At 40.1% G+C, this 27,225-nt stretch overlaps 1 protein-coding gene across 2 annotated transcripts in view; it reads right to left on the minus strand.

Moving 5' to 3' along the window:
• Window positions 1-27,225, minus strand: part of LOC127621597 (disabled homolog 1-like) — a 216,489-nt gene that overhangs the window by 47,152 nt on the left and 142,112 nt on the right. For both annotated transcript variants that reach the window (XM_052095260.1, XM_052095261.1), the window contains exon 4: window positions 23,943-24,041. In XM_052095260.1, the coding sequence (XP_051951220.1) occupies window positions 23,943-24,041 (99 nt within the window). The remainder of the gene's footprint in view (window positions 1-23,942; window positions 24,042-27,225) is intronic.

Genomic DNA, 27,225 nt, shown 5'->3' on the forward strand with positions numbered 1-27,225 from the left:
CAACCAGCCATAGTATTGGAGGAGCGAAGGCTTCCCTCCACTGTGCCACTGATTCTGGGTCAGTCACCAAATGTAAGCCAAGCATGCCAACTAGTGGTTACTTGTCACACTGCCGGCAAAAGCCACGCATTAATCCCTCTGTCTGCCAATCTGTTGGCTTGGCAGTAGCTGAAGGGCAATTTGAACGGGGTACTTCGAATGATAAAGCATGGTTATGTAATTCAATTCAGGCGAACTCCGCCGGTGTTCAGTGGGGTTGTTACAACAGACATTTCCATTCGGGAAGCCCCTTTTTTTATTCAGGAAATTAATTCTCTCCTGGAAAAAGGGGCAACACAGGAGATTCTCCTTTCTTAGAGAGAATGAGGTTTTTAACAACCATTATTTTCTGGTCCTGAAAAATAGGTGGCTTGCATCCAATACTGGATTTTAGATGTTTGAATTCCACTCTAATGTTTTGTCAATTTAGAATGCTGATGCAGAAACAAATAATGCCACAAGTGTAGCTGGGGGACTGGTTTGTGACAATAGATTTGAAGGATGCTTATTTCCATATTCAGTTTGAACTGAAGCAGAGGTGCTTTCTCAGATTTTGCCTTCGGGAGTATCAGTTTTATGTTCTTCCGTTTGGACTTGCAGTAGCACCACATACTTTCACAAAATACACAGTCATTCCGCTGGTGTCTAGCGATGTTCAGAGTGGGAAGTGTTCTCCCTGCGAGAACATGTCACAGACTTGAAATGTGAATGCAAGCCAGTCCTTTTCAGTGCTGGATGAATTCCACAAAGGGACTTCAACCACTGAAGTATGCGTTCCATCTCTTCAAAGTGATGTGTGGGTGCTACCAAACACTGTTACCATGGAAACAGCGTCTAAGGAACCTGGTGAACTACCGTCCACCTTGTCGTGGTGCGCCACTACAGCGGCAACATACACCTTCAAGGTAGAGGGGGAAAGCCTCCCCTCCAACCTCTCCTGCAGGAAGGAAAGCACCGACCAGACTGCGCATCTCTGGGGGTCTTCACCTCGGGAAGAACATCAATTTGAAACAAATGCCACTTCATGGCATACAGGCACCTCGTAGAGGGAGCCCTTGCCTGAGTGATGGTGTCTACCACCGCCGTTGGAAGGCTACTTAAGGTCTTCCATGTCCCGTCCATGTCCCCGAACATGCCAGAGAGGAGCTGTCACGAGGACCTAGAGAACCAAGTCTGTGTGAGCCAGTAGGTTGCCACCAGGACAACCTGCTCCTCATCCTCCCTGACCTTGCACAAAGTCTGTGCAAGCAGGCTCACTTGGGGAAACTCATACATAACAGCACCCCCTCTGCATAAGGATCACAATCTTAGCAAGCAGGGCAACGGCATTCTCGCCCCTCGCCACGGTGAAGCAGATGCTGCTGAACCCGGGCGGGTACCTGGCGCACTGAATCACATAGCCGAGTCCTGAACAGCCAGCACAACAGGTTGGAGAGTGCTAGCCATGCCTCCAAGCTCCGAGTGAGGGGCACCTAGGGGACAATATGATATACCTGTAGGTGGGTCCTCGCAGCAGGGTGGAGCAGGAGTTGCCACGTCAAGGAGCCTCGTTTCCCGAGCTCGTGGTTGTGCTGAGAGAGAGGTCAAAGCACTTATGGGATGGGAGTCTTGGGGGATTCCACCAGGTGGCAGTATTTAGCACGCACAGGTGCAACCACTGAGCCACCACTGGGGCAGTGGTGGCTCAGTGGTTGAGGCTCAGGTTTACTGACCAGAAGGTTGGGGGTTCAAGCCCCAGCACCACCAAGATGCCACTGTTGGGCCCTTGAGCAAGGCACTTAACTCCAGGTTGCTCCGGGGGGATTGTCCCTGTAATAAGTGCACTGTAAGTCGCTTTGGATAAAAGCATCTGCCAAATGCATAAATGTAAATGTAAATGCAAATGCATCGCAACTGGCTTGTCCACCTGGAGAATCGGCGTGTACCCTCTGGCTACCCCACTGTCGAGGGTAGTGAGAGTGGAGAAGCTCAGGGGTCAGTACGGGTAGTAAAAGGTGCCTGCCACGACTTTGTGAGCTCCTCGTGCACCTCTGGGAAGAATGTAATCGGGGCGGGGTGCGGTGTGGCCATGAGTGGCACTCTGAGCCCAGGAACAAATCATCAAGCCGTGAGGGCTCAGAGCAGGGTGGAGAGTTCCACTCAAGCCCGAGGCAAGCACGGCCGGCAGCTCCGCGTGGCCTCAGACTGGGTGACCACAACCGAAGGTGGGAGCACATTCGAGTCCTCCGCATCTGACCGGATCAGCCGCTCTCTGATACTGCGATCGAGAGCTCATCCTACCGGGCTGGAGCGGTGAAGGACTGGAGTGGCTTTCGCATTGAGAGCATGAGCCATCCACGAACGCTGTCTCGTGTGAGCAGCATGTGAGCAGCGATTGTGGCCATCAGAGGTGGAGAGGTTATGACTGAAAGAACTATACACAGATGGAAAGGCATCTTTAAAAAGACACTCTGCATCAGTGCCACTCTTTTAGAATATATACTCCCTTTTAGCTGTCGAAGCACCCTGCATTTAATTGTGCACGAGGGGGAGAAGCCACTGAAATGCACCATATATCCAACAGCATATGCAGAGGCGAATGGAACGGCAGTGGAGTTAAATTATGAATTCAATGAATGAACACTGCTTGGCTCTGAAAAAAAATCTGAATGAGTGGTTGCGAGCCAGCTCCTTTTATACTCGTATGTCAAGTGGAGTGGCATGCAAATTCCACTCGTCAATTCCCATTGGCCTTTACTCAAAGATCAGAGGTGTTTGGGGCTCCCAAGAGTGACCCCTCAACACTGACTGATTGACAGATAGGGAATAAAAGTTTTCATCAATGCTTTAATTAACACTGTGATGCTTTGCTGTGCAGCACTGTATTTGACAAAAAAATAACCCCAATATATGTTTTGGACTGTGATCTAAGAATCTGTATAGAAGCAGTTCATTTGATAAAACAAATAATGTATATTAAACTTTAACACACAGAATTCAGTAAAAAATTAAATATCATGGAAAACACAGAATTTGTGGAAAATGAAAGGTAATTAGGAAAAATAAAACTGATTTCATAGGGCTAAAGATTAACTAAAGACATTTTTTTCATATTCGGCGGGTAATGTGATCTCAACATGGCGGCCCCCATGAGGTAGCCAAGCACCATGTAAAATCAAACAGATTTTATTAGGCTACTGATAAAACTAGATCTTCATCTCATGCACATCTACATAATTTAAACATATTTTTCAAAACTACTATTCACTATTGACCAGTAAAACTTTTTCAATGAGTAACAAATTTAAATAAGTGCATCTTTAAAAATGCAGGGACAGCAACTGAGTCCCTCAGAAACAGCCTTCAAGCACTGAATGGACATTGAAATGAAGGGGGCATAACCCAAAGACGGGGTTGGAGGAGACAAATAGGTCAAGAGCTCAGAGCGAAAAGTCCTCCAGGCTGACGGCTAAAACTCCAGGGCCTCTGCGCTAATGTCAGCCTCCTACCTCTGAAGAGCAATCATCTGCTCAAATCTACTGCAAGTGGCAATCTTCCCCTCAACACCCACTTCATCTAGAGTCATTAAAACATCACTAACACAATACACACACCACACGCTACAAGCACGGGGGATGAGAGAAGCAGCCCCCAGGGTTTGGCAGTTAACTCAAGAGTTTTCACAGTGGATGACATCTTATGACAACCCATTTGATTGCGAGGTGATATTTTCCCTGCTTAAATATGAAGTGTTGTCAGTGACGTGTTAAACAAACTTTGAGAACGATGTTTCTTTTGTTTAAAAAGTTTCAAATGAGGTTAATGGGTAAAGACAGATTTCATAGCATCATGTTTGCAACCTTAAAGGAATAGTTCACCCAAAAATGAATTAGTCTGTCATTTATTTACTCACCCTTATGTGTTCAAAACCATATGACCAAATTTTGGTCTGTTAATCACACAAAGCATTAGTATGGCTTTAGGAGACAAGGAATATAGTGCACAAGTTGTGTGAACCATTTTTATGATAATTCTATGGTGCTTTCTTTTCATTTTGGAGCTTCCCCAGTCCCCATCCACCTAACAGGGATATTACAGGTTCAATATTAGAGATGGGTCGTTCACGAACGAGACGGCTCTAAGATCCGGCTCTTGTAGGTGAATGTTGGGATCTGGCTCGCATATCAGAAGAGCCGAATCCATTTATACAAATATAAAAAAAATAAGACATGAAAAATCTAAAGATTTAAATGAATAGAATGAAAAAATAAATAAAATAAAATAGGCCTAAACGTTCAAGTGCACAGATATTAGTTCAGCCTTATCTCTTGTTCCCATAAATCAGACACGTAGTGTCAACCGATGAATCAAAGATGCATGAGGGAGGGCAGAGCCAACTCACTCAAAGACGTTCACTCAATTACAAATTAAACGAGACAGCCTCGATGACGAATGCGGCCGACAAATGCGACCTCCGGAGGTAGTGTAGAATTTGCCAAAACAAAATCTCATATAAAGCCAGTTCAACGCACAACCTACACTGGCATATGCAACTGTGCACCCTAATAATTTAATTAGAATTGTTTTAACACCAATCATAGTCAAACTATCGCAAACTGTTTGACTTGAAAAAATACAAAACATATTTTTTATAAAGAGCCATTTGAGAGACAAAAGAGCCGTCTCTTTTTGGCGAGCTGAGCCGATAGATCCAGATCACTGAAAAGAGCCGGAATGCCCATCGTTATTCAATATAAGTTAAGCTCACTCGACAGCATTTGTGGTATAATGTTGATTACCATGAAAGTTAAAATCTGGGTAAAAGTGAGGCACTTTTTTAATGCAATATTTCAATTAATCATAAAAATCCAGTAAGAAGTGATGCTACTAATTTAATTTACATAACTATATTTTTAAGTAGCATGACAGTAGCTCAGCTGTTTTCAAAATAGTGGAGTTTTTACATTAAAGGCCACTTTTCCCATCAAGTAATATGCCATTTTGATTGCACAAGCCAGTTTTGGCCAAGCGAGGAGAGGTAATAATCACATGGACTCTCTCTCTCAAGTAAAATTAATTTTATTGAATCAGTTTCTTCTGACGATTCATTTTAATTCCTGAGGAGAAGTCTCTGTGTGGTATTATACGTGTCCTATTTTGTTGCTTCTCCAAGACTGGTTTCATCAATGGTGACTGTTGCAGGGCGGAGGGCGGGGCCGGGTCTTGATTCCTCTCCTCTCTCTCAACCACTGCTGCTCCATGTTGGCCTTTTCCCTCTCTTTTTTAAAATGTTGTGTTAATTTGGCATGATCACTGTTACGGCGTGTAGGTGCCACCTTTTTTGTTTCCCTACCCTTGTCCCCTCCCTCATCCAGGTAGACGGGATGACCTGCCGGCAGAAGAGGCAGAAGGCACGCACCTCCCCAGGGAAAGAGAGAGGGGGGGGGGGGGTTCCGTCATGCCCGGCCTGAGAGAACGAGGGAGGAATGTGGCAGGGTGGAGGGCAGGGCCGGGTCGTGATTCCGCACACTAATCAAGCCTCAGAGAGGGATAAAGGCCGCCTGGAAGCTAATCCGCCAGGAGAGAGAGATTTACGGACAGCTGTCCGACACATTTGTGTGTTTGTCTTTTGTTTAAGTTTCGGATTAAAATATTATTTATATTCTCAAGCCGGTTCTCATCTCCTCCTTTCCTTTAACCCCTTTACAGTGACATTCACAGCTAGGTCACACTCTTTGTTTTGGATACAGTTACCTTATGTAGAATGAAATTCCATTTCATAACTAGAAAGATAATTAGAGGCTCCCCAGCAAATAAATGGCTTGTTTATTTTTTAGGAATGTTACAAAATGAAACCATCCCACCAAATGAAGACTTTAATCTTTCAAGTGCTTTTCTGGGTTTTAGATGCAAAATCTTTGGTGTCTAACAGCGTTTCCATTCCTTCTGGCCAGTTTCAAATTGGAAGCATAGAAAATCCTTGAAAGATTAATTACTTGTGTGCCTATTCAATGGCAGCCTCCCTCTAACTAGTTCACAGAATTAAATGTTTGCCGCGAGCTTGCACATCGAGTCCTGTGTTATCATAACACATGAACGGCTTTCCATCATAATGACCTATAATCTGCAGGTCATTCACACACACAGAACACCAACAGGCACTAACAGTGACAGTGCGCTACCTCCACCATTTCAATGCATTTCTAGATTGCTTCCTTTTGTGGGTCCATCCTTCTTGTTGTCTCTTCATATTCACTCTTTCTCTTTAATTGAAATCATCAAAGCAACCCTTATACCTCAGACATCACCCCACTGCATTGGCAATGACACTGTTACCACGGTGATGAAACAAACAAGCATCACATTTCCAACACCTCTGAGCTACAGAGGATAGAAAGGGGACAAATCAGCTGTGTTCAAAAACCTAGTTAGCTGCCTACCTATCCAGCATTTTAAGGCATTATAGGTGTGTGTGGCAGGGCGGAGGGCGGGGCCGGGTCGTGATCCTACGCACCTGGTCCCGTATTAGGCTAATCAAGCCTCCGAGGTATAAAGGTCGACTGCAGGGTGTCGTGCGGGAGAGAGAGATTGTTTACAGACATGTCCGTCATGTGTGTGTTTGTTTATGCTTTTGTTTTAAGTTTTCATTAAATATCATTTATATTGACAAGCCGGTTCTCGCCTCCTCCTTGCCCATCCTTTAACTGTTTTACATTCACACACATGACGGACATGTCCGTAAACAATCTCTCTCTCCCGCACGACACCCTGCAGTCGACATTTATACCTCGGAGGCTTGATTAGCCTAATGCGGGACTGGGTGCGTAGGATCACGACCCGGCCCCACCCTCCGCCCTGCCACAATAGTTATCTTTAAATATTTAAAAATGATATATATATAAATATTCGTTCCTGTAGCAGAAGAGTTAATCATTGATAAGACAATACAAAAAAGCGGCTTTAAAATACAATGTATTGTTTACTACAATATTATTGAAGTCAATCATTGACAACAGTTCACAGCAATCCATTTTACAAGTGAATTTGTCAATCAGTTGGAGATTTATTATGAGGGCTTGTTTAAGGACCCGTCAATTTACACTTGCGTCAGACATGCACTTGCGATGAATTGCGCTAATTTTATTTACTCGTTATTTTTTGTAAAATTAATTTTTATATTTGTGTGCTGTGTATTTTATGGCGTGTTCACATCACGATGACACTGTTAAAAAAACAAAAATACAAGAAAAATAGAGCGCAACAGCGGCCACCCATTTTTTTTTAGCTGCCTGGTTTCTAGAAGTACAATCCCCATTCCTTTCTTCCACAGACTTTTAATAAAATCCTCCATAAAAGAGTTGTGAGCCATGAACCAAACCAACCTGCTCCGAGGTGAATCACAATATCACAATCTTTGTTTTGAGGCAAACACGTATTTGAAAATCAGACATAAAGACAAAGGTACAAGGCTGTGTACTTACTGTCTTTACTGACGGCATGGACTAAAACCCATGAAGCATTGCAAATGATTTAAAAAAAAAAAAAAATAGGGGAATATATAAAACAATTTATATGAGGTTGTTGATTATATATACAGAAACAAAATATTTTTACGTTTATTGCAAAATACCCAATATGTACAAATATATGAGTAGTTTAAGGGTTAAGGGAGTCCGACTCGATTACGTCATTCACAGTTCATCATGGGAGCCCGCAGTCGCTCCGAGCCATGTTTTGCGAGTTTCGTTTACCGCAGTTCTCTGATTGGTGGATCTTTCTCTGCTGTACCATGGGTAATGTAGTTGTTAAATGAATGGGATATGTACTGCTGCGCTCTATTCTAATGGTTTCCACTACGAATATCATTAAAAAGCTAGTGTGTTTTGGGATATATTACATTATGATTTAATGGTTTCCATCATAGATATGTATTGATCTCGTAAGGTGTCCACTAGACATAACGTGCCACCAATAGAAGCCAACATATTACTATGTTGGCTTCTAGTAAGGGAGCTCTCTAGGGTTTTGGAACAGAGCCATCCAATGACCGATACGATTCAAAGACACACAGCACAAGTTTATTTGCAGGTGTTACAGCATAAATACTGATCCAAGGCCTAAAACAAAAGCCCTGCCCCATTTAATCACTCCCTAAGGGAACACACATGCAACTTAATGACAATAGACAAACAGAGCTCATAATGAGGTTTTAGTGACTGGGGATGTGTCCAACACTGGTGATGTGTGTGTGTGTGTGTGTGTGTGTGTGTGTGTGTGTGTGTGTGTTTGCTTATCTCCGGGTGCTGCTTTATAACGTTGGTATGAGGAGAGGAAAGACAGCGGAAAGGGAATGCTGGTGTTACAGAGATAATGAGGATCTGGAGTCTGACGCTAAGCCCTTTAAAACCACACATTCACAGCTAATTAACCAGCCGCTTGACTCCCGTACACACTCACGTGCACACATGCACACATTATCCACGACTTTATTAGGTTCTTGTGAAGCTGCAGGGTAATAGTTTGAGATAAAATGCACATTTTTACCTCATTTCAAAACGTTTATGAGACGGGTATCTGCAAGCATTGCCGTTGGCTTACGCCAGCTGAGCTTAGAGACAGAAAGACAAGGGAAAAGCGAAGACAAAGTGTCCCAAAACATGACGAATTTCAGGACGAACCCATGCAGATGAGGGACAGCAACCTCAGAATCCCTTTTGAGCTTGGTGCCACCCCATTGTTTGTCAGACAGCAGGGGTGGATTATACAAGGACTATCTGGGTTTTGCAAACGAGTATGCCCAGTAGAACAATTCTTAAATTTTTCTCTCTTGGTCTTGTTCGACATGCCATTGAACGAATGGCTTTATCTACTTGGCAATCCCAAATGGAGTCCCTTTCTGTTCAATATTATCTTCTCCCTGAACACAAAGATCATGAGTGTGTGCTACAGTGTGTTTGCTGATGTTAAAAGACGGGACTATCAATGCACCAGCCTGCCCAGAGGGAGGGCAGCCGGTGCAACTGTAACAATCATATGCCGTGAGCAAGAGACTCTGTTTCAAGATGATAAGAGGCTGTTAATGACCTCACTTTAAAGTGTCATGCCACTTTAGATCCACATCTAAGCCGAAAGAACAAAATACAGCTTTTCAAAATGATTTTCTGGGTGATTCTTACTGCTCTGTGACACCTAATCTGACCCCCAACAATCTTTCTGAATTACATGAAACATAATGGAATTAGAGAAATCACTATTCACAAATAGTTTTTTGGAATGTTACTGTTAAAAGTAATGCATTAGGACACAAAGGACATGTTCTTGTGTTTGTTTTGCAATTAATTTTCTATCCTCCTGAGATCAGAGTGTGACTGATGTACATTTTACGTTTCCATTTTTATAACTAGTAGCACCAAATAAACATGACAAAAATAAATAAAATAAAAATAAATCTAGAGAACTTAAAAAAAAAAAATTATGTCAACATATATGGACACATTTTTTTGTTTTTGTAATTTTTTTATTATGTTTCCAGGAGTGTTGATTATTCATGTTTTTGAGATGTTACAGGCATTACAGATAAAAATGTAAAGGTGCGTACACACTGCCAGCGACTTTGTCGCTGCAGGTCGCCAGTGGCTGGTGGTGAAGTCGCTAGTGGGTGTTCCCACTACTGGTTGCCTAGTAACGTTTATAAATGACATTCACGGATGTCATTCCATTGCTGTTGACAGCGAATCTCTTTTCTTGCCACTAAAAACCAACATTTTGGAAGGAAAAGACTAAATATAAATGGAATCAGAACATAAAATGCTTTATATCAAAGATGAATGAGAAACAAGGCGTGCTGTTTGCCAGAGCGGCTGTTTATCTGCGGCGAAAATGCAAATGCCGGTCTGTCTGGGTCCATAAAATCCCCGCGATCTCAGATACACCTTTCCACGCAGTATTTTTCTTAAAAATGTCCTTGTACGTGGGAAGAGACATATCATAGAGCACTGGAAAATTTCTAACAGCAAGAATTAGCCTTTCATCCATCTTTCCGTTACTGCAGGAGCTGAGAGAGAGAGAGAAGGATCATGTGAGCTCTCCCGTCGTCTCTCCTATTGGCTGTCGCTTCCGTTAGTCGCTCAAAAGTTGAACTTTTCTCAACTTTGTCGCGTCGCTGGACACGCCCACATCTAGCGCCAACGGTTGCGACAGCTTGTGTCGCCGGAAGTCGCTGTGCTCGCATTGAAAATGAATGGTATTGAGTCGCTGTCGCGCGCGATGTCGCTGGCAGTGTGTACGCACCTTAAAGCTGCTTTGGAACAACATGTATTGGGAAAAGCACAAATACAAATTATTTGACTTGATTTTACTTTTATGTTACAAAGTTTTTTCCTACGTTGGCAACTAAATCTCAATCTTCTCTCTTTGCACTGTGATACAAACAAGTGATAGCCAGTGCTAATGCATTTTTGCTATCAGAAATTACCTTAATTAATTCTGACAGAAGTGATGGCCAGCATTGTCCAATCACTGCCAACCAAAAATAAAATGGTACATTACAAATTCTGAATCTAAGTACCAACTATTACTATTACCATTATCCCATGTCTGCCAACCCCAATAAGTGGTTCAAATATCATCTGCAGCCTGAAACTGAACTTTTGATGGGAATTTTGGATGCACTTAGCTTGCTCCCTATTTAGTGAATGGCATTTCAAAAGCAGGTCATTTTGCAGCTCAGTTCATGCATTTGCAGTTTGGAGATTCCACCAGCAGGTGGTCAAAAGTTAATATACAAACTCTGAAAATATGGTGGAGCATGAAATTATGTCCATAACGATCACTGTTGTAGCCATTTTATGAAACATTTTTTTTTTAGATTTGTGTTAAACTATCTTTAAGTCAAGATTAAGTTTTCAGTTATTATTATTATGTTTACATTTACAATTGTATTCATGATCTATTGTAACTCTTATTGGTATTTTTCCACCTGTTGTCATAGAGTGATTTTTAAGTCATGGCAAAGAGGCCGTTGGAAGAAGTGGAGAGAATAACATTTTTGGATTTGGTATGAATGTCTTTATTTTGACTATATTTTTATTTCTTTTGAAGTGTAATTTTAATTAAGAATATTTTTGGTTTCATTTTTTCGTGTTTCAATAAATACATTAGAAGGATAGAAGTGAAGTGCATTCCGATATAATTGCTGTTAATACTAGCCGTGACATGTGTGCCAGTAGATGAAAATGATTAATCATACTTATATTCTCTAAAATTTAACGGTGTAAATTCAAATCTTGATGAGAACCACATTTTCCATGTGTATAAAATTAGCGCGTCACTGTCATAGAGATATGCCTGACATTCAATAGGAATGCAATTAATGCACAAAAGAACATAAGTCTGTATTTCAGTTCTACAAATTCATTGAATACAGTCCATTTACACAACCATGTTCTTATGAATGGGCTGTCTTTTTTACATAGCTGATGCTTGACAGGTAATGGAATATATAATAGGATGCAGACAGTGCTGGAGAAGAACTTAAGAATTAAACTGCATTTGACCCAGTCCATTAGCACTTTGCATGCAATTTCACCAAACCCACTTGCGCATAGACATAGTGCATGCTTCCTGGCCATGTCCATTGATTTTGTGTTTATCACTTATGGCATAGTATGACTTATGGCATCTTAAAAATAGAGCCCATGATTCAATTTGCCTGTATATGAGTGTCTAGTTGTAGCCAAGTTTTCAGCTCCATTCTACAATCTTTGCTGCGAAATAACATCACTGAATGTTAAAAAATTGTCCATGATAAATTTAATTTATGGGGCTTGATTAGCCTGATTTGGGGCCGGGTGTGCAGAATCACTACCAGGCCGCCCTCCTCATTGCCACACTCCCCCCTTCTTTCCTTCAGGCTGGGAGCACCCGACATGACATACCCCCCCCCACCCTTTCTGGGCCCAGCCTGCCGGCAGGTCATCCCCGCCTCTTCGGACCTGGGAGGGTGACAAGGGGAGGGGAAAAACAACAACAACAAAAAAACTAGTGGGAAAGGCCAAAACAGAGCGAAAGTGGGAGAGAGAGAGGAGAGAGTGAGAAAAAAAAAAAAGTACTCGCCGGTTCTCTGATATGCCATAGCCTGGTCCTCAGCCACTCCTCCACCCTCTAGTGGATGACAGCTGCACTTCCCTGGGAGGATCGGAGGCAGTCCTCCAGTCCACATGCAGGGCAGCTGCCCGTGACTCAAACTCAATCTGCCCCGGTTGCTTTTATCCCTCTCGAGGGCTTGATTTGAGAGGGATAAAGCTATAGGAGTGTTGGTGGCGTAGTGGGCTAATGCACACAACTGTTAATCAGAAGGTTGTTGGTTTGATCCCCACAGCCACCACCATTGTGTCCTTGAGCAAGGCACTTAACTCCAGGTTGCTCCTGGGGGATTGTCCCTGTAATAAGTGCACTTTAAGTTGCTTTGGATAAAAGCGTCTGCCAAATGCATAAATGTAAATGATTAGCCTGATTAGGGGCCGGTATGCAGTATCATGACCTGACCCCTTCCCACTGCCCACTCACCAATAGTATATCGACACCACCGGGTTGCCATATTTGAACAAGTTTGCAGGCAAACAGCACTGCGTGCTGCAGCCATGGAAGCCAGCAAACGAACTGGATTAGAGATAACAGATTCACCCAACCTAAAAAGCCTCACCATCTGTCTAAATACCACCATGATCAGAGGCATAGTTAAACAAGGATAAATATTGGAGATGCCTTTTGAAGATGGAGACAGTTTAAAGCCCAGAAATCCTTTAAAAAGGATGCTGAGTTGGCTAATTTGTGTGTCAACATTCTGGCAACCCTTTCGAGTCTGGGGCGAAGCCGACAACTCTCCAATATTTTGAATTTGGACTGCAGTACCCATTTCAAATGCTTGTTGTCAATCTTACATATAGCAACTTTAAAGTGATGTGCTGTGTGTTCTTGTTTTTCTCTAAATTCTGCTATCGTAATGTGAAAAACACAACAGACACTACCATTTTGCAATCTTGCACGTTTCATTTGAGAAGCATATTTAGGGAACTTTAGGCAGCAGTAAAAGCCCTGCATGCTCTCTCAGTCAACAGCAGCCATGAACACATCCTTTTCAGAGTTTACATTCAATACATGCCCATTTGAACCTGTACCATAAGAGGGAATGACAGATGAATTTGTGAGTCTGTGCGTCTACTTTGTTGTAAATCACAGAAAACACAGTTTAGTGGATTGATATCTAAAAAACTGAAAAGCAGCTGACATCAGCATGCACACACACTAAATAAAAAATATGGGCTTTATTGATGCCTCTAAAATTATTATAAAAATATAATCAAATTATTTTTCAGTTTTTTCTTCCGTTTTTCGTACATGTCAGCGTATATGCATGCATGTGTGTACGTGACTGACTGGAGTGGCTACTGGCAGGAAATAACTGTGTCTATAGCACATTCAGAGCTTTCAACCCTTTAACCTTGATATTCCACAGCCAGTGTTATCTCATTAATGAGTTTAGCATGATTTATCACCTTTCCTCCACATCACTTCCTCTCTGTCATTCTTCATCCATAGCTCTCATCACATGCATTTTGTCCTCTTCTCTTTGTAATTCTAGCTTTCTCACTTCCTCATTCATAACGTCTACGTGAAAGGGGCAGTTCTTGCAAGGATTTCTTTTAGTTTTAAGAGTTCACTAGCATATGACTTCACAAAACACATTTTTTAATGGTCTTTAAGGTCTCAGAATAGCATTCTGTGGGTAGCTCAGCGAGTAAAGAAGCTGACTACCACCCCTGGAGTCGCAGGTTCAAATCCAGGGCATGCTGAGTGACTCCAGCCAGGTCTCCTAAAGCAACCAAATTGGCCCGGTTGCTAGAAAGCGTAAAGTCACATGGGGTAACCTCCTCGTGGTTGCTATCATTTGGTTCGCTCTCGGTGGGTGAGTTGTGCGTGGATGCCACGGAGAATAGCATGAAGCCTCCACACGCACTATGTCTCTGCGGTAACGCGCTCAACAAGCCACGTGATAAGATGTTTGGGTTGAAATTTTAGATGCGGAAGAAACTGAGATTTGTCCTCCGCTACCCAGATTGAGGCGAGTCACTACACCACCATGAGGACTTACAGTGCATTGGGAATTGGGCATTCCAGTTTGGGGAGAAAAAGAAAAAAAAAAGAAAGCAAATTTATGTGTAAGTTATTTGTTAAACCATTATAATGTAAATTGTTGCACTGTATATGGGACAATCGGACAATTTATGTTAAATTGGTTTTTACGAACAATTTACACACAGATTCAACCTGCTGTTACACAATGAGGACCAATGACATAAAATTGCGCCATTTATAGGAATATTAAGTCAGACCAGTTTAAATTCCTGAGACCTGTGCGTGACTGCTGTGTGCATTTTTACATTTCCCTTTTGACTTTTAATTAGTAGCACCTAATAAACATGAAAAAAAAAAAATCAACAAATGTACGTCAACAGTTTGGCGTTTCGAGATAAATCGCTAAATTATTAAAATGGCATATCGGATAGGACTCTTTTGACTCAAATAGGTTTCAATGTAAAAACTTCATTAGGTTTCTTGCCAGATATAGTTTTGTTGGTATTTCTTCCAAAGACAAACTCTGCTGTGATCTTCGCCATGCTGTTTTGTCACATGACAGCCCAAAGTCTCCTAAACTAAGATGAGTCAGTTTAAATTAAATTAAATTATGCGTTGCGTATAGCGAAACTAAAATACAACGTCCACAAAAGTGTACGCAGGGTCGCACGAGGTTAAGGTGGTTGATTCTCATCTCACGCCTACTAACCGTCATATGCACCTGTCTCAATCGCAACGAGAGATGGTGTGATTAAAGTTTTTCTGCATGTTGTATGTCACTGTGTAGGAGTCCTTTTAATATAATAAAACACAGGTGCACATCCTTGGCAATAGAGTGTGTGTCCATATTTAATCATCTCAGTGTGGGAGCTAGACATGGAGACAAGGTGTCATTATTCCAATCGAACAGCCCTGTCTTGCCCTTCCCCCACCCCACACAACTTGTTGTTGCCACGGCACCAGGTATCCACTAATTAGCAGCTGACATAGCAATGATGACATTTCCAGGTCTTTGATTAGAGAAAAGACCAGAAGAGAGAGCTACAGAGGTCCAGCAACTAGGCCTGAGAGAGGGGTAATTAGTTAGGAGAGAACTGAATTTAATAAAAAATGCCATCTGTGCCAACATTCACACATAGGCATGGCACACAAAAACACCCCCACGCTCCATCAAGGGGTGGACATGCTAGCGGGAGGGCAGACAAAATTACTCCTCTGAGAGTAGGATTGGAAAGGAATGGCCTTGGCCGCCTCTGAGGAATATATAGCATATGGTTAGAAAAAAAGCGAGAGACATTAGGTGCAAGTGTGTGGAGAGAGACTAATACCTCTTGACAGCGCAAAATGGACTAAGATGCTTGATATTCCGTATGGATAAAGAATTGTATCGTATGTTTTAGTGCCAACAAGCTTTACTGTACCCGTACGTTTTGGGACAACTGTTATTAAATCTGTCTACAACATAAACAATTACACATATTTTTTTGTATTCATTTACAATAAGTTTGTATTCATTATCATTAGTTAATTAATTTGGTATAAATAACTAACAATTATTTTTAACAGCATTTATTAATCTGGGATAATGCTGTTTTATAATATAAATCAATATTAATAAATATAAAAATCTTAGATCCATTATTAGTTAGCTTATAATGCATTTACTGTTTTATATTAACATAAAACTTTTAATGCTAAAAATGTAATAGTACATGTATAATGTAAATATGTGTTGACCAAGATTAATTCATGCAGTAAAAGTATTGTTATGATAAGGTACACACACTTATCGTAAACTCATTATTGATGTAGACACCATTGGCTCTTTTTAATTGGCCTCATTCTATGTGCTTTCTTACAACCGTGCACACGCGCACACACACACACACACACACACACACACACACACACACACACACACACACACACACACATTCTGTCTAATGATATTAGTGTAAGCGGAACAGATATAGTCATGTACATCAACAGCTGCTTTTTGCGTCCATTAGACTGCTCTATTGGATGGATCATATCTCATTTCCATGCAAATCAGTGGCATAGGAAATCAATGATGAAACTCCCTGCATACTATTTGTGACTTACAAAACTATATACTATATATAGATTGAGTCTGGTAAGCATATTGGACAGCATGTAAATGAATCAAGAATGAGGCTGGAGTCATTCTTGAAAATAAATTTTCAATGGATCCATAAATCATATATTTATGAAATCTGCTGTCAACTAGTGTAAATATAAGAACACTTACTTTTACATTTTTCTCTAGATTTTTTTTTACCTTTTAAGGCATATTAATACCCAGTAAAATGTTCTAAGATTTTAGAAGAATATCTCATCACTGTAGGTCCATACAATGCAAGTGAATGGTGACCAGACCTATTAAGCTCCAAAATTCACAAAAAGGCAGCATAAAAGTAATCCATATTCAGCACAAAAGGACTCCAGTGTTTAAATCCATATCTTCAGAAGTGACATGATAGGTGTGGTGAGAAATATTTAAGTCCTTTGTTTTTCTTTTTCTTTTTATAAATCTCCACTCTCACTTTCACATTATTTAAAGTAAAAGTAAAAGTGGAGATTTATAGTAAAAAGGGATAGAAATATTGATCTGTTTCTTACCCAAAGTGATTGCATCACTTCAGAAGAAATATAATAAACCACTGGAGTTATATGGATTACTTTTATGCTGCCTTTATGTGATTTTTGGAGGTCATTTTAAAGCTTATAAAGTGGACTTTACAATGCATATAGGCAATATAACCAACTCTAACTCTGTGTTTTTTTAATTGCTGACAAATTAGAAGTGTTCCTTTTTCATAAATTATGAAAAATCATTATTTTACTGTACACCATACTGATAAACATATGGTCAAAGCATCATTCAGATTGTTCTCGAGTAGAACACAACAAACATTGTGTCACTCACAATACCAAATATATATTGAGTAAAAGCCCCGGTTGTTAACATATGTGTTGTTATGTCAAGTTTTTGCTTGTAACTTCGTGAAACATAAATTTATAAACAGCATATATAAATATATACCCGAAAAACAAAACAAGTCCAAATACAACGTAACACAATCACTGATCAGTTGATACAATAGATAAAATAATCCTGGAGAAAATGCACTGCTACCTCAGATATCTTTATTGTTACCCTGGGGGATGGTAGAAGTGTAAATATTTCTTAAGTTGTAACCAAGATGGTCTGAATTGGAGGTGGCAGTGGGTATGGGGCCTTCCTGTTTCTCTGCAGCAACTCTAGTCTCCATCTTAATGGGAGAGATGATAATGCAGGGTGGCAAGTTTTGGCCAGTCATCAAACAGCAGGGCAACAATACAATTAGCCAAGTCACAGTGCCGAACACCATGGTAATAAAATCAGGAAGCAGCTCCTTTTCATCAGAGGAAGGCCTGGAGCAGAGAGCCAATGCCAAAGAGGAAAACAAAAAGGGAGAAAGGGGAGGACAGTCATAATACGAGGCTGGAACAATCACACAAACAGGGTGGATAGAGACAGTGAGTAAAGCAGCTGAATGTTAAAGAGGTACTATCTGTACAGTGCCTTCTCTTCTTAGTTCTTTCTCCATCTTGCTCACTCTCTCTTAGACTAACTCATCTTTTGTCTCTCCCTTCTTTATTGGTTTTCTCTGTTTATACAGCAACATACTCCAAGGTCATTTTAAATGACATGCATCTGTGCATGTGGCAGTCTTCAACTTCATTTGTGCAGCAAATTTAACTCATTGGAAAACTTTCAAACCATATTGAGCATATGATGAAGCTAGATTCAAATGTAACATTTATTAGATGTTCAGCAGCAAGATGAAAAGGTAAAAGAGGAAAACAAGACCATGATGAAAAGACCAGTTTTGGTACAGTAACTCTGTTGGTACCTGGTAACTTTATTATAAACTGCAACATAATAAATGGTATAGAGATGGATATTCTGATGTAAGTGATGCAAGCAATTACAATAAAAAACATACAAACCATCAACTAATGTAGGGATGTGCTAGGGTGGTCTATTTTTGACTCTGCTCTTTCTATTTAGAGGTGGTGTGCTCTATAGGTACTAAATGCAAACATCTGATTAAAGCATTACTGCTGTTTAAGTTTCCATGCGAAAGCAAAAGAAAAAGCAGAAAAACCTGATAAGTGTTGAATATAGTAACCAAATTGTAATGCAGTAGACAAACAGCAACACCAACACACACACATAGGCGAACACACATACACACACAAAAGTGAGCAAAAGGTCATCCGTTAATAGATCCAACGCATCAATGACAGATTAAAACCTTGCCATGAGGGGTAACCTCCCGGCGTCATGACAACAGATCATGTGGCACTCACACAGTAACCCTGCATTTATCAATGGCCTTCATCGGTACAGCAATGAACAATGACATTTTATCTATTAGAGCTGCCTGATCCACATTGGCCAATCCCTAAAAAATACCACCAACATCTATTTACATCCACTGCAACCATATTAAAAGCTGAAACATCTTCATCTTTATCAGAAATATTCATCTTATTAGATCCGTACATTTTTTTTATTTTTTTTTAAGATCTGCACTGATTAATTAGATCAGGAAGTGTTCATATATGACTGAGAAGTATGAGAATTTTTCCAAAATACTGCACATGCAAAGGCACTACAAACACATACAGTCGCAACAAAAAGTATGTAAACCCTTAGGAATAAACTGGTTTTCTGCATGAATTTGTCATACAATGTGATATCATCTTCATCAAAATCACAAGAATATACAAAGACAATGTGCTTATGTTAACAACATCTTTCATGTCTTTATTGAACACACCATTCAACATTAACAGTGCTGTGGAAAAAGTAAGTGAACCCCTGGATTTAATAACGGGTCGATCCTCCTATGGCAATAATCGCAACCAAGTGTTTCAAGTAGCTGCAGATTAGACCTGCACACAATTCAGAAGGAATTGTGGACCATTCTTCCTTACAGAATTGCTTCAGCTCAGCCATATGGTGTAAACAGCTCTCTTGAGGTCATTTCACAGCATCTCTATTGGGATAAAATCTGAGCTTTGTCTGGGCCACTTCAAAAGGTGGCCTTTCTTTATTTGAAGCCATTCTATACTGGATTTACTGCAATGTTTAGGTTCATTGTCCTGCTGTATCACACAACTTCTACTGAGCTTCAGCTGGTGCACAGCCACCTTGACATTATCCTGTAAGATATCATGATACATTTAAATTAGGATACATTTTTCCCTCGATGATGACAAGCGTCCAGCAGCAAAGCAGCCCCAAATCATGATTTGTCTCCACCGTACTTTACCACTGGGATGAAGTTTTCATGTTGGTATGCGGTGCCCTTTATACACCATGCGTAGAGCTGCATGTTCTTCCCAAACAATTCAACCCTTGTTTCATCAGTCCACAAAACATTTTCCCAGTAGTGTTGTGGAGTATCATGGTGGTCTTTAGCAAACTTCAGGCACACAGCAATGTTTTGGTTCGAAAGCAGAGGTTTCCTTCCTCATGTCCTGCCATTGACAACACGCCTGTTTAATCTCTTTTGTATAGTAGACTCATGAACAGAGAGATTAACCAGTTCCAATGATTCATTCAAGTCTTTAGCTGTCACACTAGGGTTCTTTTTTACCTCATTGAGCATTCTGCGGTGCGCCATTTGAGTCATCTTGGCTGGATGGCCACTTCTAGTGAGAGTAGCCACAGTACTAAATCATCTCCATTTATAGACAATTTGTCAAACTGTGGACAGATGAATATCTAAGCTCTTTGAGATAACTTTATAACCCTTTCCAGCTTTGTGCAACAATTCTTGATCATCAATTCTAAGATCTCTTTTTGCTAAGCATAGTCCACATCAGCAGATGCTTCTTTTGAATAGCAAACTCAAAATATTTGAGTGATTTTTATAAGTCAAAGTAGCTCTAACCCACACCTCCAATCTCGTTTCATTAACTGGATGCCAGGTTTGCCAACTGACTCTAAGTAGTTTTTGTAGACTTCATTAGCCTAGGGGTTGACATAATTTTTCAAAACTACACTGTGAATGTCTCAATGATGTATTCAATATGCACAAGAACAATACAATAATTTGTGTGTTATGAGTTAAAACAGATTGTGTTTTTTATTATTGTAATATTACCAGATTTTAAGATAAATTTATACATAAATATTGGTAATTCCAATGGGTTTGCATACTTTTTCTTGCCACTGTAGTAGATAAATTAATTAATATAAAGTGGGACCTTTTAAGATCTCTCTTTTGTTTTTGCGAGACATGGTCCACGTCAGCAGATGCCTCTTGTGAGTAGTGGACTCAAAAAATCTAAGTCAATCTCATTTAATTAATTGGATGGCAGGTTTGCCAAATCTTGACTCAAATTAGCTTTTGTTGATGTAATTACCCTAGGGGTCCACATACATTTTCCAATCTAGACCGTTTGAATGATGTATTTAATATGTACAAGAACAATACAATATTTTGTTTGCTATTAGTTTAAACTGATTATGTTTGTTCATTATTGTAACAGATGAAGATCAAACCAGATTTTAAGACAAATTTAACCATAAATGCAGATAATTCTAAAGTGTTCACATACTTTTTTCTTGCCACTGTATGTTTTGAGTTTCTGAATGAATGGTTCACCCAAAAATGAAGCCTCAGTCAACATTCACTTTTATTGCATCTTTGTTCCATACCATGAAAGAGAATGGTGACTGAGGGTAACATTCGGCCTAACATCCCCTTTTATTTTTCATGGGTGAAAGTAAGTTATATGGGTTTGGATCAACATAAGGTTGAGTAAATGATGACAGAAACAAATAATTAAATCTGAATTTAAAATGACAAATTATGTTATTAGTACCTCTATGAAACGTTGTAAATAAGAGTGTTGTAAAATAAGTAGGTAGGACTAATGATGTCAATGCAAACAGCGCTCTGCAGGATTTTCATCATCTATTTAAAGAAAATGTCAAAACCAACTAAGCGATTTCTATCCTAAAGAATTCAGTCAAAGTGAGGTTCTTCTTCAATCTTTCCTTCTGTGGAACTGTGCTTAGATGCATGTGATGCAGTGTGATACTTAATAAAAATTGCACATTATTCCCTACTTTTATAACTAGCTGAGGTGTGATAGATTCACTGACGGTTACTGTCATTTACTCTCCAACGAGATAGAGTAGGGCCCAGCAGATGTGTCTTGTAAAGCTACGGTCGTTCTATTGTAAGAAGTCTGTTCAATTAGGCTTCTGTGATTTCCCCAGAGTTCGCTACTCTCTTCAAAACGCATCATTAACACAGGCTTACCTCTCCCAAAGGATCGCCTCACAACCCGTCCGATGCATAGCATCCTCAAGACTGCTTACAGTAACCATACAAATGCTAACACGCAGGAACCAAATCTTTCCCCATGAACTGAATATTTTGAGACCTAGATGATGAGAGCTTTCTCATGAAGAACTAGAGTATGATGAAGAGAAGCTTGGTCAGGTACAACTCTTCCCTTCACTTTCCTAAAATGACCAGAATAGCAGGTCACCAGGATACATTGTGTTTTGTATGATGGTGTCTAACATGGGATGTTGCTGTGCTGGTATTCTCAGCCTCCGGTGGCACATCTACAAACTGTATACAGTTGGTTCTGTGACCATTTGATGCATATTGCACACACAAATGGCAAGCACTTTCTCAATGTGACTAACATATTCTGATTGGCTGGCTTTATGAAACCTTTATAAGTTGGTGTGCATAGGTATTTCCAGTCAGTGTGTAAAAAGGCATGTTTACATGGTACCAATAAGCACTTTTGAGGAGATACAAATTAACTATGAATTGTCATTGTTTGTGAGGATTGACACACAGAATCTTTAAAAAAAAATATTGCTGTATATTATTGCTGATTTATGAATGTGAAATATTCAGTAATTGTTACTTTTGAATGGACATATATTTACTGACTGACGTCTGTGGCTGGGTTTCCATCCAAATATTTGTATGCGCATTCTTAAATAGTGCATAAGAAATCCTGAACGGAAACGCTTGATATGCGAATAAACTCTTAAAATGAATGCGTTAGGAGAAGGTGGATTTTCTAGAGTTTTGCATTGGTTAAAATGGGCATTAAGGTGATGGAAATGCAAAACAATGACATGTTTTGACCATTTGTGCAAGTTATGAGTGTGCGATGGCTTGATGTGACTGGCACAATGAAAGGTCCGACCTTGGCACACAATTCTTTGAACATAGCTCTTTACATTCGGAAGAGTTTAACCCACAACTTGTCTTTAAAGTGGGTCCTCACAATCCGCCACAAACAGTTTTGAGAGTGGGCGCTCCAAAATATGCAGAGGCTGGCAGTGTGTGCGCATCTCATGCATTTCAGCCCTTGTTATATCAGATATTACACTAGGATGTGGATGGAAATGCGGAATGATTCATATTTTCTATAGTCCAAATTTTACAAATGCGTCTAAATATTTTTTTTATGGAAACCCAGCTTGTGTTTACATCTGGAAGACATTTTTCTTAGGTTGTTTGCTCATCTGCAATACGTCCATAAGACGTTTCCTCTTGCATTTCAATAAGACATTTAGCAGATGTATTGAAGACGTTTATGGTTTAGAACGTCTTACAAGATGTTAATTAGATGGAGAGGCTTTCCAGATGAAACGCTCTTAAACAGACCTCTCAGAGATGTACATGTGCTATCTGGGGACAAACACTGCTATGCATGGCATTCAAATAGTCTCTTCCAGTCTAAATGGCCAGTTCTTGGCCAGTAGACCAGACAGTAGTGTTGTCACGAACGCTTTCGAGAGCGCCTCCGCGATCGGCCACCGGAGATCTGATTCACCTGAGTACTAATCACCCATGCACCCACATACCAGGCTTGATTAAATTCACAGCTGATTCCTATCCCAGCTCCCTCTATTTAAGCTTCACGCAGTGACACACTCACTGTGAAGTCTTGTTTGTTCTGGCTACACTACTGAGCGTTCTAACTACCATTCCTGTCTGATTATCTGCTTACCGACCTTGCTGTTCCCGCTGACTACGATTGATTACTGCCTGCCTACCTGAACCTTGCCTGTCCCTTCGTGATTGCCCATTGCTGCCTGCCCTGACATCCTGCCTTCCTCACAACGCCCTGGCACTGCCTACGATAGCCCTGATTCCCCATTGCCTGACCATTGCCTGCATTGATCTGTGAGTTCAATAAATAAACACTGCTTATGGATCCCAACCTACCTGAGTCTTTGTTACAAGTGTGCTGGTGACCTCACCAGGCATCTTTTCAGCATGACTTGGTCGACCAGTTTTACCACCAATGTTTTACCAATGTTTATTGGTCTCAAAGCTAGACCAGTACTAATAAAACATCCTGGACCAGCATGGCCTTTTCAGCAGGTTTAGCTGTGGCATTCTATTGAGTTTTGTTTTTCAGATGGTGACTGTAGCTTTTGTTCTACTTTAAACAATTTGCTTGTCATTTGTCAATAGATTAACGAGAAGAAAAATGTCTAAATGCAAACATTTTTTAGCAAAAAACAGTCTTCAAAGAAATTAGTATTACAAAATAACATAACAGATGCACTTTTTCTAGTTAAAACAACCTGAAACCAGGTTAAACCTCAGATGACATGTATTTGTGGCTCAGGCACATGTTTCAAAGGATCATATGTAGGTAGAGATAGGACACGATTCCCCCTTCCCGTCTGCTTTCAAACTCTGCATCCACTGACTCACCCCTGACTTCTCATCGAAGATCTTGATCCCTCCAAATGACACAGTGAGGAAAACCTTCTGTTTGTGTTCTCCTTTAGACCGCGCGGAGGCTGCGATTCCCTGCAGAAAAGATAAAAACAGAAACATGAGAAAAGCAGGAAAGATAAAACAGAAATTGAAGAGGGAAAGACAGATTTTGCTACTTGCTGCATTCCTAGGGAAGTATTAGCTGTTATGAAAAGAAACTGATTCATTCTCTCTCTGGCAACGCTTTAGGCTGGAAGGTTATGCTATGCGCTATGTCAGAGCGACTGTTAATTTGAGGGGATTTGTGTTTATGGCTGCATTTATACTGTAAAACTAATGCACAGATCCAATATTATATCATGTATTTGTTTTTTGACCCATCTTTTTACATTCACTGAACACATAACACGTGTTTACATTGATACCCTATGATGATTTAGGTTAATAGTTAAGGGCTTTGGACTGTGCATGATCTTGTGGTGCCATTAGCCATTCAGCATTGTCATGATGTCATTTTCCTGTGCCCAACATATAGCTTTCTCCAAGTATTATAGACGTCCTTGGTAAAATGCGTATCTAACAAATGTTAAGTACAATTAACGATACTTAATGGTTCCGCCTTGACAACAATCTGATAAAGGGATAGTTCACCCAAAAATGAAGATTCTCTCATTTACTCACCCTCATGCCATCCCAGATGTGTATGACTTGATTTCTTCTGCTGAGCACATAAAATAGTAATAATAAATAGAAAACTATCTTAGCTCAGTAGGTCCTTAAAATGCATGTGGATGGTGATCCTACCTTTTGAAGCCGAAAAATAAAAATCACAAACAGTCAGCATAAACGTCATCCATATGACTTCACTGGTTAAATGAATTTCTTCTAAAGCGAAACGATCACTTTTGGTCTGAATAAATAAATATTTAAGTACTTTTTAACTATAAATCATCGCTTCTGGTCAGCAGTAGCATGCACATTCACAAGAAGGCAGAGTTCACGACGTGGTCTCTCGTGTGACATATTAGCATATTATGTACTTAATCTCACATTTATCTCTCGGCTAAATTATCCAGGATGAGCACACAAATGCCCCATTGTGAGTAATCCAACAGATACATATAGACAAATATAGCTCTAAACCAAAACCAACTAGGTTTCTGTGCAGCCTTCCTTCTACTCAGTTGTAAAAAAAACACTGCTCTTCCAGGTGTGTCGCACGTGACTATGTTCTCGTGTGAATATGCCAACATGATTACGTTACACACCCGTACTGCTGCTGACAAGAAGTGATGGTTTATATTTAAAAAGTACTTAAATATTTATATTTTTTTTGCACCAAAACTGATGTTTTCACTTTAGAAGACATTCATTTAACCAGCGGATTCATATGGATGACATAATGCTGACTTTTTGTTCTTTTTGGAGCTTCAAAGGTAGGATCACCATCCACTTGCATTTTAAGGACCTACTGAGCTAAGATATTTCTATTTTCTTTAAATGTGTTCTGGTGAAGGAAGAAAATCATACACACCTGGGATGGCATGAGGGCGAGTAAATGATAAAATAATTTTCCCAAAGTGGAGAAACAGTCTTTGAAGTCTTTTTTTTTTTTTTTTTTTTTGAATAGGGGTCCTTAAGATAAGCCTGTTTCTTGATCTTCCTTTTCAGGTGCACAGGGAAAAACACATGCCAATTGTATGATATATTTTTTTCCATGACTTTGATCATGCAATTTTGGTCTGCTCATCACAAAGCTTTCTTATGGCTTTAGAATGTCTATAATTTGGACTACTTTTATGAAACGTTTATGATGTTTTTGAAGTTTTGCATTCTTTATTAGCAAACTGTAATTGCATGCAACAACAAATAGCAGCAATTCTTCAAAATGTCACTTTTTGTGTTATGGGGTGGCAAGAAAGTAATACTGGATTGAAATGACATGAGTGTGAGTAAATAATTAAAGAAAATGTGTAAATTATTCCTTTATGTGTGTTTTTATAGCATAGGCTGATTATCAAGGGAGACGGGATTATCCTAATAGACTCTACTCAAAACTTTTGTTTGAAACTACCCTTGCAAACAGTGTGATCAAAGAGAGAGGAATAAGAGATTAAAAATGACAACAGAGGGTTCATTGGTTTGCTGAGGATTGTAGGACTGTGGGAATATGAGAATGGATTATGTGTCTGGGTGAGTGAGGGGTAAACAGCCCTGATCAATAACAGTCTGGACGTTCCAATCACACCAACATGCAAATCAGATGGTGAAATCACCAGCTATCTCAAAGACATAGAAGAGTAACTAATCAAACCAAACTGGTGCATGGTTATTAAAAGGGTTAGATTTACAAAAACTACAGAGCAATGCACAGAAACAGATGTGTAATCTCTTGCACTCACGCACGCACGCACACACGCACACACACATGTTGGTCCGGCTATCCTTAAGAGGACTCTCCATAGACATAATTATTTTTATACTGTACGGATTATAGATTCTATCCCCTAACACTAAACCTACCCCTAAACCTAAACCTAACCCTCACAAAAAACATTGTTTAGTTTTTAAAAGATTTGAAATTATGGGGACACTAGAAATGTCCTCAGAAACCACATTTATAGCAAAATACCATTGTAATTACCAGATTATAGCATAAAAAATGTCCTCGTCAGCAGATTTTTTTTTTTTCAGGCACCACTCTGGGTCAGTTCTAGAGACTGTTGTGTGTGAAAAGCCCAGGTTATCAGCAGTTACAGAAATACTCAAACCAGCCCATCTGGTACCAACATTCATGCCACAGTCAAAATCACTGAGATCACATTTTTTTCCCCATTCTGATGGTTGATGTGAACGTTGACTTAAGCTCCTGGAATTTTCATGCAGTCTCTATAATTTACTCAGAATGGTGCCAAAAGCAAAAAACATCCAGTGAGTGGCAGTTCTGTGGACAGAAAGGCCTTGTTGATGAGAGAGATCAACAGAGAATGGTCAGACTGGTTTGAACTGACAAAGTCTACAGTAACTCAGATAACTGCTCCGTACAATTGTTATGAGAAGAAAATCATCTCAAAATGTTATTCTGAGATGCGTGTTGGCGCTGTTTTGGTGGCATGAGGGGGAACTACACAATATTAGGCAGGTGGTTTTAATGTTGTGGCTGATCAGTGTATATGGTACACACACAAATGTGCAAATAAATTCTCACACCATGTTCTAACCAGGCACGACATGACAAGTTTACAGTTTCAGACCAATACGATTTTGCTGTGAACAG

This window comes from Xyrauchen texanus, chromosome 28 (genome assembly GCF_025860055.1).
Source record: "Xyrauchen texanus isolate HMW12.3.18 chromosome 28, RBS_HiC_50CHRs, whole genome shotgun sequence".
NCBI classification, from domain to species: Eukaryota; Metazoa; Chordata; class Actinopteri; order Cypriniformes; family Catostomidae; genus Xyrauchen; species Xyrauchen texanus.